The 17,713-nt window shown below is 49.5% G+C and overlaps 1 protein-coding gene across 1 annotated transcript in view; it reads left to right on the top strand.

Moving 5' to 3' along the window:
* The window catches only part of GTF3C1 (general transcription factor IIIC subunit 1), a 79,138-nt gene that overhangs the window by 15,333 nt on the left and 46,092 nt on the right, over positions 1-17,713 (top strand). The window contains exon 6 of the mRNA XM_042239987.2: positions 3,506-3,629. Coding sequence (XP_042095921.1) covers positions 3,506-3,629 — 124 coding nt within the window. The remainder of the gene's footprint in view (positions 1-3,505; positions 3,630-17,713) is intronic.

The raw sequence follows: 17,713 nt of genomic DNA, 5'->3' as shown, positions 1-17,713 counted from the left end.
AATACCTGCCCACTGTATTCTTTCTATTGTCTGTCCAGCCCCTATGGACACTGGAGGTTGATACCCTCTGCCCTGCGGAGTCACTCGAGGGTGGAGACGGGGTGGGCCCAGTCTCAGGTCAGGACTGGGGAAGAGCTAAGTGACAGAATTCATTTATTTATTCATTCATTCAACAAATACTCTTAATTTTTTAAAATTTGTTTATTTTTGGCTCTGCTGGGTCTTCATGCTTCCTTTTCTCCAGTTACGGCAAACAGGGGCTCCTCTCTAGTTGCATCTCTTGTTTCAGCCAGCAGGCTCTAGCGGGTGGGCTCTGTCATGGCCCAGGGGTTAGTCGCGCCACAGCACGTGGGATCTTCGCAGATCAGGGATCAAACCTGCATTGGCAGGCGGATTCTTTACCACTGACGGACGCACCAGGGAAAGCCTCAACAAATACTTCAGTGAGTGTCCACTTGGAGTCAGAACTATATTCCGCAGCACAGTGACAAAAATTAACTGGGGTGACAGTCTCAGGCTGTCGTGGAGCTGTCTAATTGGAGAGGCTGACAACACACTCAGGCCGGACTGTTCCTTGGAAGGATGCGTCTGAGCTCCGTGAAAGGAGAGCTGGGAGAAGCTTTGTAGAGTGAGTTCCAGCTGCGCTGGGCTTCGTAGATGAGATGAGCCCCGAGGAGACATGGGGAGACCGGCTGGAGCAAAGGCGTGGGGCAGTGGGAGGCGCTGGGGGTTTCCGAGGTGGCAGTGACCCAGGGGCAGCCAGGCAGCAGGGTGCTCCTCAGAAGTAGTAAGAGAGGCGGCGGGAAAGGAAAGTTGCGGTCAGATAAGGAAGGGCTCAAGTGCCAGGCGGAGGAGTTGGGTTTCAGCCTTAAGCCTGAGGAATTGCTGGTGGCAGTTTCTAAGTAGAGATGACGCAGAAGTACTGGTGCGCTCAGTCGTGTCTGACTCTTTGGGATTCCATGGACAGGAGCCAACCAGGCTCCTCTGTCCATGGGATTTTCCAAGCAAGAATACTAGAATGGGTTGCCATTTCCTACTCCAGGGAATCTTCCTGACCCAGGGATCGAACCCAGGTCTCCTGCATTGCAGGTGGATTTTTCACCCCCTGAGCCACCAAGACGTCCAGAAGAAGAATGATTAGGAGATAAGCTGGTGGGCAGAGAGGGGAGGGTGGAGGCTGAGTGTGGAGGTGGATGTTGTGGCCTCAGGGTAGGGGGTTGACTTGGTGAGAGACTGAAGCCAGAGTGTGAGTGTTGGGGGAGGGGGACAAAGGAGAAGGAATCTGTTGTCTGGCTTGAATGACAGCCCCTCCCTAGGGTGGACCAGAGCTTGAGGGTGGGCTCCTGCTGGCAGGGACGCTGTGTGTGTGCCGACCACCCACCATGAGGACGGCCCTGCACATGTGAACGCTCAGCCCATGTTTGTTGAATGAGTATATGACTGAAGTAGACAGTTCAGAAAGAGGAGTGAGTTTGCTCAAGGACGAGGCATATAACAGTTGTTGTTATTATTTTTTTTGCCTCACTGTGGGCCTTGTGGGATCTTAGTTCTCTGACCTGGGATCAAACCCTCACCCCCTGCCTACATTGGAACAGGGAGTCTTAGCCACTGGATCACGGGAGAAGTCTCATGACAAATTTGATTGTAGGATTTATAGAGTATGGAGATCTTTGGGACTTTGACTTGGTAATAATGTCTAGTCAGTAGCTGGAAATAGGGGTCAGAGAAGGCTGAGCAGGATTTAGTAAATGATTAGCCTCCAGATGAGGTGGATGCTTTGAGTGTGGATGCTGTCTTTCGGGGGGAGTGGGAGGGAGGCTAACCTCTCTCCTTAGCTGGGCAGATTGTGCAAGTCCTCCATGGCAGCCCCCTGTAGGGTGGTCCAGGGCTCAGGGCCGTATGTAGAGGGCTGGGGTTTGATGGATGGGTGTCTGCAAGGCCTTTCCACGGCGCTGGGGGCACAGCTAGATTTACGATAGGTGTCATTGACGTGCCAGGGGGCTGAATGTGCTGTCTGTGAGTCGTCTGTATTTCTTTGATGACCATCTGTTCTGCTGCCGAGCAGCCAGCCTCATCCGAGAGGTGATCTTGGGTATGCGGCCACAGCAGCCCTGGCCCATGCGCTCGCTCTCTCCCCGCAGAGTGTAAAAGGGAACCTGGGAGACGCCCCAGACCACTCTCAGCAGCACCTCCTTTGGTTCAGGTGATCGCCTGCCTTGCTGATCTAGAGGTGGCAGAATCAAATGGCCACTAGTGGCCTGGAGGGTGGTATGAATTATTTGAGGGAGTTCCCTGGTGGCCTGGAGGTTAGGAGTTAGTGCTTTCACTGCTGTGGCTCATGTTCCGTTCCTGGCCAGGGGAACCTGAATTCCTGGAAGCCTTACGGTGCAGCCAAAAACAACAAAAAATTTTTCTTGACATCAGTATGGATTCAAGAAATCTTTCACTTTCCTCTTAGCTATCGTGAGAGAAAAGCAGCACAAAAAGGGTGATAAACAGGAACTGACCTTCAGCCTCACCGCGTAAGGGGTCTGATGGCTGGGGAAGGCTGGGGCGTCCAGGCCAGGCGTGCGTGTCTTGAAGGAGTAGCTGGTCCTCACCTCCGGCTGGCTACTGTTGTGATGAACCACAAGCTGGGACTTGTTGCCACGTCCTGTTTTCTGAAAGAAGCCAGAATCTGTTGTGTGTGTGTGTGTGTGTGTGTGTGTGTTTTCATTTTTTTTTAACATGACATCTCTCACTTTTCAATGTCGGCAAGTGAATTACTTTCTTCAAAAAAAGGAAAAAAACACATGTAGATGGAAACATATGGCCTGCACTGGTGGCAGCTGTTTGGTAACCCTGACAGCTTTAGAAATAGATATGGTTATTTTGGTTTTTCCACTGGACCACAAGGGAAGTCCCTAAAGGTTTTTTCTTCTTTTTAACCTAAAAGTTTTTTAATTTTTTTTTTTTTCCTCTTCCACTGCCTGTGGGAGTTGTGTGTATGTCTGCATATATCTGTTAATAATTTAACAGTAGGGACTTCCCTGGTGGTCCAGGGGTTAAGACTCCACACCTCCACTGCAGGGGCCAAGGATTTGATCCCAGGTCAGGGAACTAAGATCCTGCTACATGGCATGGCCTCCCACCCCCAGAAATTAATAGTACACTTAATTGGTTAAAAAACCAAAACACTTTTGAAAAAGTATATGGTGGAAGTCGTAAAGTGCTGCCCCCAACTGCCTCGTTCTCACCCCTTTCAGGATATTTTGAGGCAGATCTCTTTCCCCCTTTCATCATCAAAAAGTAGCACGGTCTCTATGCTGCCCCAGACTCATCTTGTTCCCGGGACAAGGTGGCTAGGCAGTGTTTCCTCATTAGTGCCCCCAGCGTTTCTTCATTCAAGATCATCAGTTAACTTGGGTCCCCGCTTGTTCATTTACATGACCCTCTGGAAGTTTCACATAGCTTGCTCGTTTCACATAGCTTGCTCGTATCTAACCGCCACGTTTGAATGTTGCAGGGACTGTGCGAGAGGACATTCAAGCGCCTGTACCAGTACATGCTGAACGCGGGGCTGGCCAAAGTCGTGCCCCTTCCCTTAAAAGAGATCCACCCTGAACGCGGACCTTGCAAGACTAAGAAAGGTAAAGGTGGTCTGAGCTGTTCACTGGGCTGCTCAGCCGGCTTTCACTTCTTGCCTCTAAGCACCAGCCTGTGTTCTTACCACATTCTGCCCTGCAGTGGGATGACATCACGTTATTTATTCAACCCTTTCATTCCTCAGTGCCTGTCTTAGGACCTTCTATATATAAAGCACTCAGGAAATGTTTGCTGAATGACACTTGTGCTCATTCTCAGCAAACATGTCTATATGGATGTCCCTCCAACATCTCCCATTCCTGGTGTCCAGAAACCAAATTCCTATTTTTCTTCTTATCTAAACCCTCTTATTCATTCTTTAGCCAGTATTTTTAAAGTACCTAATCTGTGTTGCATGGTTGCATTTTCTAGCCCTGCAAGGTAGGTGTTATTATCACAATTTTAAAGGTAAGAAAGTTAAGAGATGATGAGTAACATACATGAGGTTAAGCAATCAGAAAGTGGCACAGGTGAGATTTAAACCTTATAAGAAAGTTAAACTAAGGACAATGGATGATGAAACTTTAAAAACCTTTAGTGCTTTGATTTTTCTCTGCTCTTTATTTTCATCCCATGCACCCTCTGGATTAACAAAAGTCATTTAAAAAGCTGAGGGTCATAACTCTCAGTCAAAGTTGACAGAAGGAATAGATGTGTTTATCTGTACTCTTCCCAGCGCCTCCCTAGTAATCACAGGAACGTAAAAGGAATAAACCCAGGTACAAAGAGAATAGGACAGGACTTGACAGCAAGGAGATTGTCAGCTTTTTTGTGCTCAGAGGCAGATGGATAAATGATAACTGGCCAAGCAGACTAGAAAGCTGAATGCCTGTGCAGGACAGTAGCCAAGAATGGAAACCTCAAACGTGAAATAAACCAGGGGCCTCTGAAAGCCCCAGTTTGGATGAGGCTAAGTCTGTCTGAAGAGCCATTGCACCCCCCCAGGTCCCCTCCCCTTCTTGGTATAGCAGGTAGCAAGCCGGTTCCTACAAAGACAGAGGTCTGGACTTTGTGGCTTAGCAGTCTTTCCTCTTTAGCACCTACAGTGAATCCTCATTCCTTGGACGTACCTCCAGAGAGGATGCACTGGGGGCTTCCTGGTGGTCCAGTGGTTAAGCATCCACCTGCCAAGCCAGGTGATACATTGGGAAGATCCCACATGCTGAGGAGCAACTAAGCCCGTGCGCCACTACTATTAAGCCCCCGAACCCTAGGGCCTGCATGCCTCCACAAGAGAAGTCGCCGCAGTGAGAAGCCTGTGCACCACAACAAAGAGGAACTCCTGCTTGCCGCAACTAGAGAAAGCCCACAGGAAGCACTGAAGACCCGCTGCAGCCATAAGTAAATAAGTTTTTTAAAAGAGAGAAGATGCACTGGAGGCTTTCGAGACTCAGACATGAGATGCAGCCGGAGACAGGGAAGAGAGCTGATAACAGGTGGTGTGTAATCCACACACTGGGAGGTAGGAGTTCTCACTGCATTCCCCCGTGGCTCCCGAGAACACTGGCAGCTAAGCTTACACAGTCCCCGAGGCCAGCAGCTGGAGGATTCTTTTCTGTAGAAACTGACCAGTCCAAGAGAAAAAGTTTTCTAGATCCTGAAATTTCGGGGTTTCCTAGTACAGTAGCCAGCTCGTGCCTGCTCACCCTTCGTGGAAGTTCACACACTGGCATTCTCTCCCCTTTCCTCCTCCCCAGCCTGCAAAACACAGGTCTTTTAATATATTTTAATGCAGCATTTTAATGCTTCACCAAGCAGCTGAGAACTCTTAACATGAATGTAAGAGACACAAATTAACCTAGGAAATAGAAGCAAAGTGAGGAGCAGAGGAAAACAAAGGGGGAAGAGAAGATACTGCATCCAAGAAACCAAGCGAGAGGCTATAGATAAAGGAGGGACATGCAGAAAATAAAAAAGAGTTCTTAGAAATAAATCTGACTACTGCAATACGGGAGACCTGGCTTCGATCCCTGGGTCAGGAAGATTCCCCTGGAGGAGGGCGTGGCAACCGACTCCAGTATTCTTGCCTGGAAAATCCCCATGAAGAAAGGAGCATGATGGGCTACAGGCAGTGGGGTTGCAAAGAGTCGGACACGACTGAGTGACTAAGCACAGCACATTGCAATGAAAGACTTAGTGGAAGGAAAGACAGTGAGAGAAAGTTGAGAAAATCTCCCCAGGAAACTCAAAAGGGATAGAAATAGGAGAGTTCAGTTGAAAATACGAAGCTGAGCCTAAAAGATCCAGCCTCCATACAGTCGGGGCTTGAGCTGGGGGCGGAGGAAGGGGGTGTGTTCAGGAGAGTAGAAGGGAGGAGACGACAGCCAGCAAATGACGGACATGGAGTTTTCCCCAGATCTGAAGGAGTCAAGTTCTAGATCAAAAGACCCAGCAGACGTCTAGCCTGGTGAACATGAAGAAACCCACACCAAGATCTGACAGACTGAGACTTCAGCAGTCTGGCTGAAGAGCCTCCAGAGAGGAGATATCCAACTTCCCCAGTAGTAACAGAAGCTGGAGACCTTGGTGCAGCATCATCAACTTTCTGAAGGGGATGGACTTTCACTTTGGACATCTTTATTCACCTTTACCATCAACGAGGTGTGAGAACATTTTCATACAAGCGGATTGGAAACAACTCATCTCTCATCTTCCAAGTTCCCTTTTAGGAAGCTACTGGAGGATGTATGCCATCAAATGACAGACCAAACCAGGAGACAGGAAAGCGTGGGGTCCAGAAAGAGCGGGGACAAGGGGAGCCCTGGGGAGATGATGAAGGGAAATCACTGTGGCAGACTCTAGGAGGGCAGGAGTCCATACAAAGCGTTAGGTGCCTAGTGCCTGCGGACGTGTGTAGGGAAAGCTGTGTGCTGGCAGTGATTCTGAGTGAGGATTAGTGATCTGTACAGAGAAAACCAAGCAAATGGGATAAAAAGGTGCAAACACCAGCTAAAACTAAAAGGTGTAGAGTTTTAAAAACTTAGAGCATAGCAAGCCACCTAAGGAGACTGCTAACAGCTCTGGAGAATGTGTGCTGAATGGGGACAGACCAGAGCTCTGCCTGCAGGAGGGAGGGGGTGTGCCTTCTGAGTGACTGAACTGCGGGTCTATGGGAGCTGAGTCTCTGCCTTTACTTCCTCTTTCAGTTACTGGAATCACTGCCCACCCTGTCTGACTTCCTTGTGTCTGAAAGTCTTGTGAAGGAGATGGTAACACACAGATATGACCACACTACAGGTGTATAAAAACCAGGAGCCCCTGGAGATAGGGAAGCCCCCCTTGAGCAGACTTCATCTCTTATGTATGACTGGTTGAATGACTGGAATTCCGTCAAGGGAAGGAGTGGGGGAGCATCAGCCTTTGGTAGACAGGAAAGCAGGAAGTTCCACTGGCTCCTGAGCAGGCAAGAAAAGGCTCCAGGAACTGAGAGGTGTGCTAGGGATTTCCACCTAGCATTTGACTTGGAAGTAGGATTATCTGAATGCTGAAAATAGTGTGACCTGTGGCTCTAATAAGCTTTTTTATTTCCTGACCTATTGAAAGAAAGTCACTTTGGTAGTTCAAATGGTCAAGAATCTGCCTGCAGTGCGGGAGACCTAGGTTCAATCCCTAAGTTGGGAAGATCCCCTGGTGTGGGCATGGCAACCCACTGTAGTATTCTTACCTGGAGAACTCCATGGACAGAGGAACCTGGTGGGCTACAGACCATGGGGTCACAAAGAGTCAGACACAGCTGAGCGACTAACACACACGTTCAAAGAAAGGCATTAAATATAAGTAGATGAATCTAGGGGAAAAATAGCTCTAAATATATATGTGAATACATACATATATATACATTTATTTATTTACTTATTTTGCTGGATTTCTCCAAGGTTTGAGGTCCCTGTGTTATAGGAAAGAGGATGGGGTGTGACAGGATGGTTATATCCCAGATCACATCCAAGTCCCTGGGACAGTCGTCAATATGAGTTCTTGGCTTCACCATGGGAAAGGATTCAAGAGTGAGCCCTAATAAAGTGGAAAAAGGTTTATTCAGGGAGGAATCACCCCATAGACAGAGTGTGGGCCCTCTTGGAAGGCAAGAGAAGCACCCAGGTATGGGTTGGTCAGTTTTTATAGAGGCGGGTGAGTAGTTACATAGGCTAATGAATGGGAGGAGTGTTCCTGCTGTTCGGGGGATGAAGTGGGGCTTTCCAGAATTTGCGCCACAGTCCCCCTTTTGACCTTTGTGGTCATGGCTCCTCTGGGTATGTCGTTTAGCGTGCTGATATACTGAGGCAGAAGGTCTAGTGGATGACGACCTTGCACCTAGTGACTCTAATCATTTTATGTCATGTCTATGGGCTATGTCATTCTCTTAGAAGTTGCACCTGCCCCCTTCACGGTCTCACCTAGAAATTCAAACTTGCCCCTTGAAACTAACAGATACCTGAATGGACTTTGATGTAAGACAGTCTGGGTTGGAATTCTTGTCCTGTCACTTCCTACTGGAATTTCCTTTGAGTTTTGACCGCTCTCTGCCCCAGTTTCCTCATCAGGATTATCTGGAATAATACTACAGCTTCTTTCCGGAGTGTTGTGGGACTTACAGGAGACAGTGTACCCAGAGCAAGGCCTTTAGGCCACCTCTGGCAGTGTATTTTGTTGGCCTCATGGAGTTTGTTTTAACTGTAGTTGTTGGCATTTAAAAATCAGAAATTTGACCTACAAAGTCAGACTTTCCACTTCTCTCTAAAAAATAAAACCAGGCAACATTGAACTGCATTTCTTTAGTAGCAGTTAGCGAGGCAGAGAGGTGCCACCCCTTGTCGAGAGGACTCACCTTCCCCATTTAGCAGGCACACCCTGTTTGCTGCTGTGTACCCCACAGCAGCTTCACTCTGGTATATCATCTGCCTGAAGCTTCAAGGTGTGCTCACGTCACAAGATGAGGGACCCTCATTTCCCGAGGCCCAATGCCAGGAAGAAGGGTGAGCACGACTCACAGCGCCGACTGGGTACTAAGGATGGCAGTGGTAAGGTTAAGAGGGCAAACGCCTAAGCTGAGGAGATGACAGCATTTTTAGATTGCCATGCACACACTCAGTGAGCCCATTCTGACTGTTCAGGAGGCTCATCTCATATGTGATGCCGGTACCTGGGCTTTCTGTACACTGATGCTGAACTGAAATATGGGGAAACAGAGTTATGGAGGAGAAGGAAAGACTGGCTTTATTTCTTTGTCAGGCAAAGAACACAGTAGTGACTTCTCAAGAACTGTACCCCCTTCCCTGGGGAACAGGGAGGTCTTGTGTGCAAGGCTTGTGGTCGGAGGTTGGTGATATGGATCAAAGCAGTGAAGGGCTTGCATTCTGCTGATGGACTGATGGTGAGGTAAGTGGCACAATGGTAAAGAATCCGCCTGCCAATGCAGGAGACACAAGAGCTGCAGGTTCAGTCACTGGGGCAGGAAGATCTCCTGGAGAAGGAAATGGCAAACCACTCCATTATTCCTGCCTGGAAACTTCCATGGGCAGAGGAGCCTGGCGGGTGACAGTCCATGAGGTTGCAGGGTCGGATATGGCTGAGCACACAAGTAGGAGTCTTCATCAGCACCCTTCAGGTCCAACAGGTCTGGGTCTCCATGCTTGTGGGCAGCATGCCATCCTGTTAAGCACCCCCACCTGGAGGGGGTTTGGAGACATTGTTGTGTGTATCTGTTGATGAGGAAACAGAACCTCGCCCCAAGGCTGCTCTTAACTCTGTTTCTCCCTAGTCTTTGTTCATCCCCTGCTTGGACAAATAAACGTATTGGAACTCAAGGAATGTCTTGGAGGCTGAATGAAGGATGTTTCCTGTAATCAGAGAAATGGGGGACACAGAAAGGCTTTGTGTCCAGGAGCCCCGCAGGGCCCTGCTTGGTATCTTGTTACTACCTCTCAGCCGTGCGAGTTCATGGACAGACTTCCCTCCCTTCTCCGGTTGTTTTTCTGTGTGACTTTTTTCCCAGCTAAGCCATGAGCTCCTTGAGGGTGGTGGCTCCACGCCTCACATAATTTCTGTCCTTAATGCCTGTGCTGTGCTTGGTCTCTCAGTCGTGTCTTGACTCTTTGTCCGCCAGGCTCCTCCGTCCTTGGGGATTCTCCAGGCAAGAATATTGGAGTGGGTTGCCATGCCCTCCTCCAGGGAATCTTCTCAACCCTGGGATCGAACCCAGGTCTCCCACATTGCAGGCTGATTCTTTACTGTCTGGGCCACCAGAGAAGCCAGCGCCGGTGCATTGTCTGCTGGGAACAGGGTAGAAAGAGAAAGTGTTAGTCCTGTAGTTCTGGCTGACTCTTTGCAACCCCATGGACCCTAACCTGCTAGACTCCTCTGTCCATAAAATTCTCCAGACAAGAATGCTGGAGTGGGTAGTCGTTTTCCTCCCCAGGGGATCTTCCCGACTTAGGGATCGAACTCAGGTCTCCTGCATTGCAGGTGGATTCTTTACCATCTGAGCCACCAGGGAAGCAGAGCAGGTACTAACTAAATGTTTAGGGAATTTAATTTCACTTAGGTGTCCCTTCAGTGACTTTCCTAATGCAAGAGATAAGGGATAACTGCACAGTTTTCGTCTTTTCCTGGCTTGAATATGTCCTCCCAGTTTGCAAAATTAACATAAAACCTTTCCTCCCAGCTGTTACGGAGTAAGCAAGACTTAAATAATAAATAAAGATGATGTATTGCTTCATGTAAATTTACAGGTGTGCCTGGTTATATACGAGTTGTTTCTAAAAGCCCATAAACAAAGAGTTCGGATTTCGGCATATTTCAAATGCATTACAGAAAGCCTCTGTGACCTGTTTTGCAAAAGCAAAAAATCCTCAGTAATGGAAACATTCACCCTGAACTGATCTGTTTTGGATTATTCTCTCCAAGTGTTTAGCAGTCATTCTGTGTTTATTAAATTGTGCTGAGAACAGAAGGGAGGAGAAATAGAAGTTAACTTTGTAATCCTTGGAAAAGGGTCACAGTCGGAAGCAGTTAACAGAAGTTGGGTTCCCTGGGGCTGAATGACTGAGGCAGGCATTTAGCAGGTTTCCAGGTTCAGTGGCAAGGTGAGTCCAACTGTGAAGAAATGTTCTAGCATCTTTACCTCCCTGTGTATGATGTGGGCTCTTCCCTAAGCTGTCGCCCAACAACTCTTCAAAAATAGAAAAACAAGTTCAGCATGATTGCAGAACAAGATCAATATACAAAAATCAGCTCTATTGCTATACCCTTGTAATGAACAATCCGAAAGCAATTCTGTTTGCATTAGCATCAAAAAGAATAAGACAGGAATAATTAAACAAAACAAACGCAAAACATATACTTGACAAGTATAAAAGATGGTTGACAGAAATCTAAGATGTAAGTAAATGGGAAAATAGCCCCTATTCCTATGTCAGAAGACTTAACTTTGTTAAGATGCCCCTGTTTCCCAAACTGATCTTCAGATTCCACACAATTCCTGTCCGAATCCCAGCTGACATCTTTGTAGAGACTGATGTGTGCCTGCATGCTCAGTTGCTCAGTTGTGTCCACCTCTTTGCAACCCTATGGACTGTAGCCCGCCAGGCTCCTCTGTCCATGGGATTCTCCAGGCAAGAATACTGGAGTGGGTTGCCATGCCCTCCTCCAGGGGTTCTTTGGGACCCAGGGGTCAAACCTGCATCTCCTGCATAGGCAGGCGGGTTCTTTACCACCCTCCCGACCTGGGAAGTGTCACCTAGAAACTGAGAAGCTGATTCTAAAATTCATACGGAATTGAAGGGTACCCAGAAAGCTAAAACAATCCTGGAAAAGAAGAATCCAGTAGGAGGTCTCACACATTCTAATTTCAAAACTTACCACAGAGCAGCAGTAATCCAGACAGTATGGTACTTATTGACACAAAGACGGACCTAGAGATCTATGGGATAGAACTGAGAGTGAGAAATAAACCCATGTGGGGAAATCCATGGCCGTCCAGTGGTTAATACTCTTGCTTCCACTGCAGGGAGCACAGGTTCGATCCCTGATGGGGCCTCTAAGATCACGCATGTCATGCAGTGCAGCCAGAAAAATGAACCCACACTTCTGTGGTCAGCTGACTTTCAGCCAGCGTGCCAAGGCCATTCAGAGGAAGAAGCCACTCACCAAAGGCCATTACTCTGATTCCTTTTAGGGGAGAATCCAGAATAGGGAATCTAGAAGTAGACAATGAGTGCCAAAGGCTGCAGTGGGGGCGCAGAGGGGTGATAGCTAAAGGATGGGATGAAAATGTTCTAGAATTGACTCGTGACGGGTGCATATACCTGCGACATACACTAAAAAAAGTTGACTTGAACCTAATTGCTGGACATAAATGGAGACACAGAGAACAGACCTTTGGACACAGCTGGGGCAGGAGAAGGTGGGACAAACTGAGAGAGTAGCATTGAAATGTATGCATAACCGTATGTAAAATTGGAGGAAATGGCAACCCACTCCAGTGTTCTTGCCTAGAGAATCCTGTGGACAGAGGAGCCTGGTGGGCTGCTGTCCATAGGGTCACACAGAATCGGACACGACTGAAGCGACTTAGCATGCATGCATGCCTATGTAAAATAGATAGCTGGTGGGAAGTTGCTGTGTAACACAGGGAGCTCAACCTGGTGCTCTGTGACAACCCAGAGGGGTGGGGTGGGGTGGGAGGTGGGAGGAAGGTTCAGGAGGGAGGGCACATGTATACCAGGGGCTGATTCATGTTGATGTACAGCAGAAACCAGCAGGACAGTATAAAGCAATCATCCTCCAATTAAAAATAAATTTTTAAAAACGTGCCCCCCCCAAAAAAAAAACCATTGACTTGCATAGTTTGAACGGGTGTATTGTGTGGCATATGAATTATGTCTCAAGAAAGCTGTTAAAATTACAATGAAAATAAAAGCCGAATCCAGCAAACACTTGACAAGGTATAGCAAACTAAATTATGGTCATTAAAATGGCAAAAGAGGACATTTTAAAAGTTACAGTAGGATTAAAGTAGACAAGCTAAGAAAAAAGAGAAATGAGCCATACCAAGAAGGATTAAAATGCAATAAAATAAATGTAAAGGTTTTAAAGAGCTTTGAAACCAGAAAACTGGAATTAAAAAGAATGGAGATCAGAAACAGAGAGGATAGAGGATGAGCATAAACAGGAAAAGAATAGAAGATTGTCAGGAAAATTTAAAGCCTAGACAATGAATTGTACTAGAGGGAAAAACAGTTAAGTTAAAAATAGTGATTTCTTTCAGTTAAAAGTGACAAGATTGATTAAAGGGCACTAGCTAAACTATGAAGAGTAATTACCGTCATTAATAATTAAGACAAAAGAAACAGACTTTCTAATATGGCAAAAAAAAAAACTATTAAAGACGGGACTTAAAAGAGTAGAGAAAGGAGCAGAATCCTGTGACTTAAATTCTGGGCCTTGGGTGACTTCACCCATTTGTGGAGGCAGTTCTCCAGAGGGGTCGCCCGCGGGGGGAACCAGTCCTCTTCTCCATCTCCCCTGTGCCCCCAGGAGGGAATAGGGGCTCAAACCTGCTGGCCTCTCCACTGACCCCCATGGGCAGAAAGATGGGCCTGCCTGGGCCGTGCAGTGGAAGGAGCAGGCTGGGGGCAGGTGGGGGGCTGGTGCAGGATCCTAGAGAATCAGACAGGGGCAGACAACAGTAGACTTGCCAAGGAGGTCATTGTGGTCCTTCCAGAACTTTCTGTGGTGTAGCCCACTGATGGCTTTGAGGTTTGGGGGATGAGAATGGAAGGCTCCCCGTGCTTGGGAGAGCCCCAAGGCAAGTGCTGGGGCTTGTGAGCATGGGGGCTGGCCTGCGGGGAGCAGCCTGGCCACGGAGGGGCACAAGCGGGCCAAGAAGTGACTGGCTTCGCCGCGCGGTGAGGTTTCATTCTTTAACGGTGCCGTTTCGGAGCCCTCAGAAAAGGCCCGATGTGGCCTTCCTGCTCAGCACCGTGGTTTTTACCCAGGCCTTTCCATCTGTCAGTCATGTTCAAAGAGCTTTGGGGACCTAAGCCATCCATCCGGAGGTTGAGGAGGTGGTCCTCGCACCAGGCACTGAGTGACGCCTGAACCTCCGGACCGAGGCCGTTTCCGCAGGTTCCCAAGCCGGGCTGAGCTCCCTGTGTGCTGTCAGGACCCCAGAGCGACCCAGAGAGACTTCGACTCTGACGACTTGTCTTAGGACGGGACAAAGGGGAGGAAAGGGCTGGGGGAGAGCCTGCACTTGGTCAGCCGTTTTGTGGTCGGTGGTGGGGTGGGGTGGGGTGAGGTGGAAGACCCATGGAGAGAATTGCCGGCCCGGAGCCAAGTGTCAGTTCTTCAGCTCTGATCCTTTTATCGCCCCATCTTGTCAGTGCTGCTCATTCTCCTCATTTCACTGATAAGAAACTGAAGCACAGATTGCCTGCCTGGGGTCATAGAGCTGGGATGTGCTGGGGCGGGGTGGGCGGGGCCACAGCAAGAGTGACTCTTGAGCCCTTAGCCATCAGGTCCCTCTGCCCGCCTCCCCCTCCCTGAGAGGAAGTGGAAGGGGGCAAGGGAGGGGCCGAGCTGGTGAAGCCCCCAGGGCAGGAGACTGCCCTCAGGCCTTCTTCCCTCCAGGCCGCCCTCCACATCCCGGGTAACCTGGATGCCTGTGGTGTGAAAAAGTGAAAGTGTTAGGTGCTCACTCTCATCTGCCTCTTTGCCGTCCCGTGGATTGTAGCCCACCAGGCTCCTCTCTGCATGGAATTCTCCAGGCAAGAATGCTGGAGAGGGTAGCCGTGCCCTCCTCCAGGGGATCTTCCCGCAGAGTGAAACATAAATCTCTGCTTGGTTTAGCAACCTTTGGAATCTCATCATTCTCACCCTCATTCCCGCCTCCCCCCACCTCAGCCCCTTCCCAAACAGTCCTCTCCCACCTCCACGCCTTTGCTGGTGCCCCTCCTCCTGCCTGGAAAGCCTGCCCTGTTCTGCAGAGATCATTCTTCTGTGTCCTTTACTATCCCACCCACGTGCCCCCTCTTCCCTCTCTCCCCCTGTGTAGCCCTGGCCTGCGTCTTTTCTCGTCTGCCGACTCTGTGTGTTCTGGAAGCAGAGCCCTGAGCACTTCATAGCCAGTTCCTCTGTAGTCATCTGGCCAGATAGCGTGCCCTGAGCACTTACGCACGTTCTCCCCCTTAGTCCTCACCCCTGGGTAGTGTAGACACGCTGTAGAATTATCCCGTCTTGTAGACGAGGAGTCTGAGGCTCGGAGAGGTTCACTGCTGGTCCGCAGCAGAGCCAGAGTACACACCCAGGCCTGCAAGAAGCCGCGACACCCTGTGCTGGGCTCCTTGGCCTCTGTGCCTCTCAGACATGCCCTCTGCAGGGGCAGGACCCCTGTCTCATCCCTCTCTCTGTGTCATGGGCCCATCACAGAATAAATGCTGTGAAATCAAATTGAAAGGCCCCAAGCAGCCTCCTAACACTTTCCACCCGAGTGACATGGTCTAACACTTGCACCCCCGAGCTGTGCTTTTCAGAGGTTGTGATGAGTATTGATAAGACAGTTGCAAGCACTACTCACTGAGCAGTCTGTGAGGAAGATACTGTCCTTGTCCCCATTTCATAGCTGAGCAGCCTGAGGCCCAGGGCTCTGTGCTGGTCCAGCCTGTAAGTTCCAGAGGCAGGTTCTGACCCGACACACTGACTCCAGAGTGCATGCAGCCGTGGGTTGTGGGCTGCACCCCTTCTCTGTCCTTTTGGGTGCTGCCCCCAATTCTGTCCTTCCATCTCTGGTCAGGCTTCTCTGCTGGTCTTCCCTGGTGGCTCAGATGGTAAAGAATCTGCCTGTAATTCAGGAGACCTGAGTTCGATCCCTGGGTTGGGAAGATCCCCTGGAGAAGGGAATGGCAACCCACTCCAGTATTCTTGCCTCAGAATTCTATGGGGTCACAGAGAGTCAGACACAAGTGAGCAACTAATACTTTCCCTCTGCAGGTACCCAGGGCACGCCCCTCTTCTCAGGATGTCCCATGGGCTTGCTGTGATTTCAGTTTCCCAGGCTATCTGAATGACTCCCTATCACTGACCAGCCCAGCTCCATTCAGGGAAGGGTGTTGGTGGGGTGACGGGGTAGCACTCTGAATTTACATAACATCTGCCCGATGTTGCTTTTTCTGTCCTGCAAGTCTGTCCTGGGCTCCTCTGTTGGCTTTTGTTCCTTACCGAGTTGATCACAGTTAAGGATACAGCTCTGCTAGGGGCCAGATGAGATGTGAGACACATAGCTACTGGTTCCACACCACAGCCACTCTGGGTTTTCCTTTCCAAGGAACAGTGCTTTCTGATAGAAATGTGAAATTTGCATCCCACCAGGTGGCCAGGTGTGTAAGGAATACCATTTGCTGGGTCCAAGGCTCCTTAGATCCTTCAAGCCCTCTGAGCTTCAGTTTCCTTTTTTCCTTCAGATGGCGACAATAACTTGCAGAAGCCAGGAGATGATTAAGTAAAATAGTCTCTGAAAGGACCTAGCGCAGTGCCCAGCTCATCCAGGGTGCTCAGTAAAGATTCTGTCCTTCCCTTCTTCCTTTCTGGGTCTTCAGAATGTGTAAATTAAGGCTGTTTTCCTGCTAAGTTGATGCCCATCCTGAGTCGTTGACAGGCGTGTGTACAAGCGCTGACTTTCGTACACACCATGAAAGTTTTTGTGTGCCTGAAATGCCTAGAACTTTGTGTATTTGAAAGCGTGTGCAGTGAGCTAGCCGATTCTCTTTCTCTTGCCTTTTGTTCCTGGAAAGAATGCCCTGCACCCAGGGGTCAGGGGTTATCATCAACAGGCTCGTGCCTCCAGGGTGGTTGCAGATCTCCGTGGCAGCTCAAATGGAATGAGAGGCTACGTTCATCCACGTAGTCTCACTCTGGTCCCTGAGGCTTTGCCTTTAGCTGACTTGTGCTCTAGAACAGTCTCACTAGAAAATGGCAAGCAGAAGCTGAAGGGATTTTAATAATCAAAATCAAGATTCTCTGAGTCGTGGAAAAACTCTAGAACCTCGGGAAATGGGTTAATTTATGTAACACTCAGCACACAGTGCCTGGCCCATGTCAAGAGCTGGGCATTAGTGTTAAGTGATGGCTCCATGCCAGCTCCATGCCAGGTCAACATCGTGCCAGCGTACAGACATTATCTCAGGTCAGGCTAACGCCAGTGTGTGAGGCAGAGAGCATGGTCACCTCATTTTACTAAGTGGGGAGCAGACAGCTACAGCAGGTCACCTGCCCAGAGTTGCAGAGCTGAGGCTGAAACCACATGTGCCCGACCCAGGACTGCGTTCATCCCCACCCTCCCTCTGAGCATCATTTATTCCTGGCTGTCAGCAGAGGCGGCAGCTGTGCTGGCGGGAGAAGGCTCTGGCGGCGGATGCCCATGAGCCCAGTTACCGCCTTGGCGTGAGGAGCAGGAGGCTGACGGCAGAGAGCGTTGTCTTTCGGTGCCTCAGAGTCCACAAGTGTACCTGCAGCGATCCTCTTCTTCCACTTCCAGTTACTTGGAGGGCTGTTCTGTGTATCTTTCCTTGGCTAATTAAGCCCTTAAGGAAGTTATAAAAGTGTGGAAGAAATAACGCTGGGCTCTTGCCTGAGAACACGTCCATCTGCCTGCTCTAGGCGCTGCATCGAGCCCCCTCTCACGTGGGCGGCTCTGGCTCCCGGTCACATGGGTATCTGAATTAGGGGCCGTGTGTGGTCAAAGGTTTAGGGCCTGGGCTCCGAGGCTGAAGCGCCCAATAAGTCCCAGTTCCTCACCCCCTGAGGCTGGGGATTTGGGCCAGTCCCTTAGCTCCTCGTGTTCTCAAGTGTGAAATGGGAATGGTAGCCCATCTCCTAAGGCCATGCTGAGGACTAGCCATGGGAGGGCTTAGACCAGCCTCAGGGACTGGCAGGTGTCTGAGGAGTGGCTTGTCCTTTAGTGTCTCAGTCATGCCCGACTCCTTGTGGCCTCCTGGACTGTAGCCCGCCAGGCTCCTCTGTCCATGGGATTTCCCAGGCAAGAATACTGGAGTGGGTTCCCATTTCCTTCTGCAGGGGATCTTCCTGATCCAGG

The sequence above is a fragment of the Ovis aries genome, chromosome 24, assembly GCF_016772045.2.
Source record: "Ovis aries strain OAR_USU_Benz2616 breed Rambouillet chromosome 24, ARS-UI_Ramb_v3.0, whole genome shotgun sequence".
In the NCBI taxonomy this organism is placed as follows: Eukaryota; Metazoa; Chordata; class Mammalia; order Artiodactyla; family Bovidae; genus Ovis; species Ovis aries.
The sequence above is the reverse complement of the archived record's forward strand: the minus strand, read 5'-3'. Positions and strand labels throughout refer to the sequence as shown.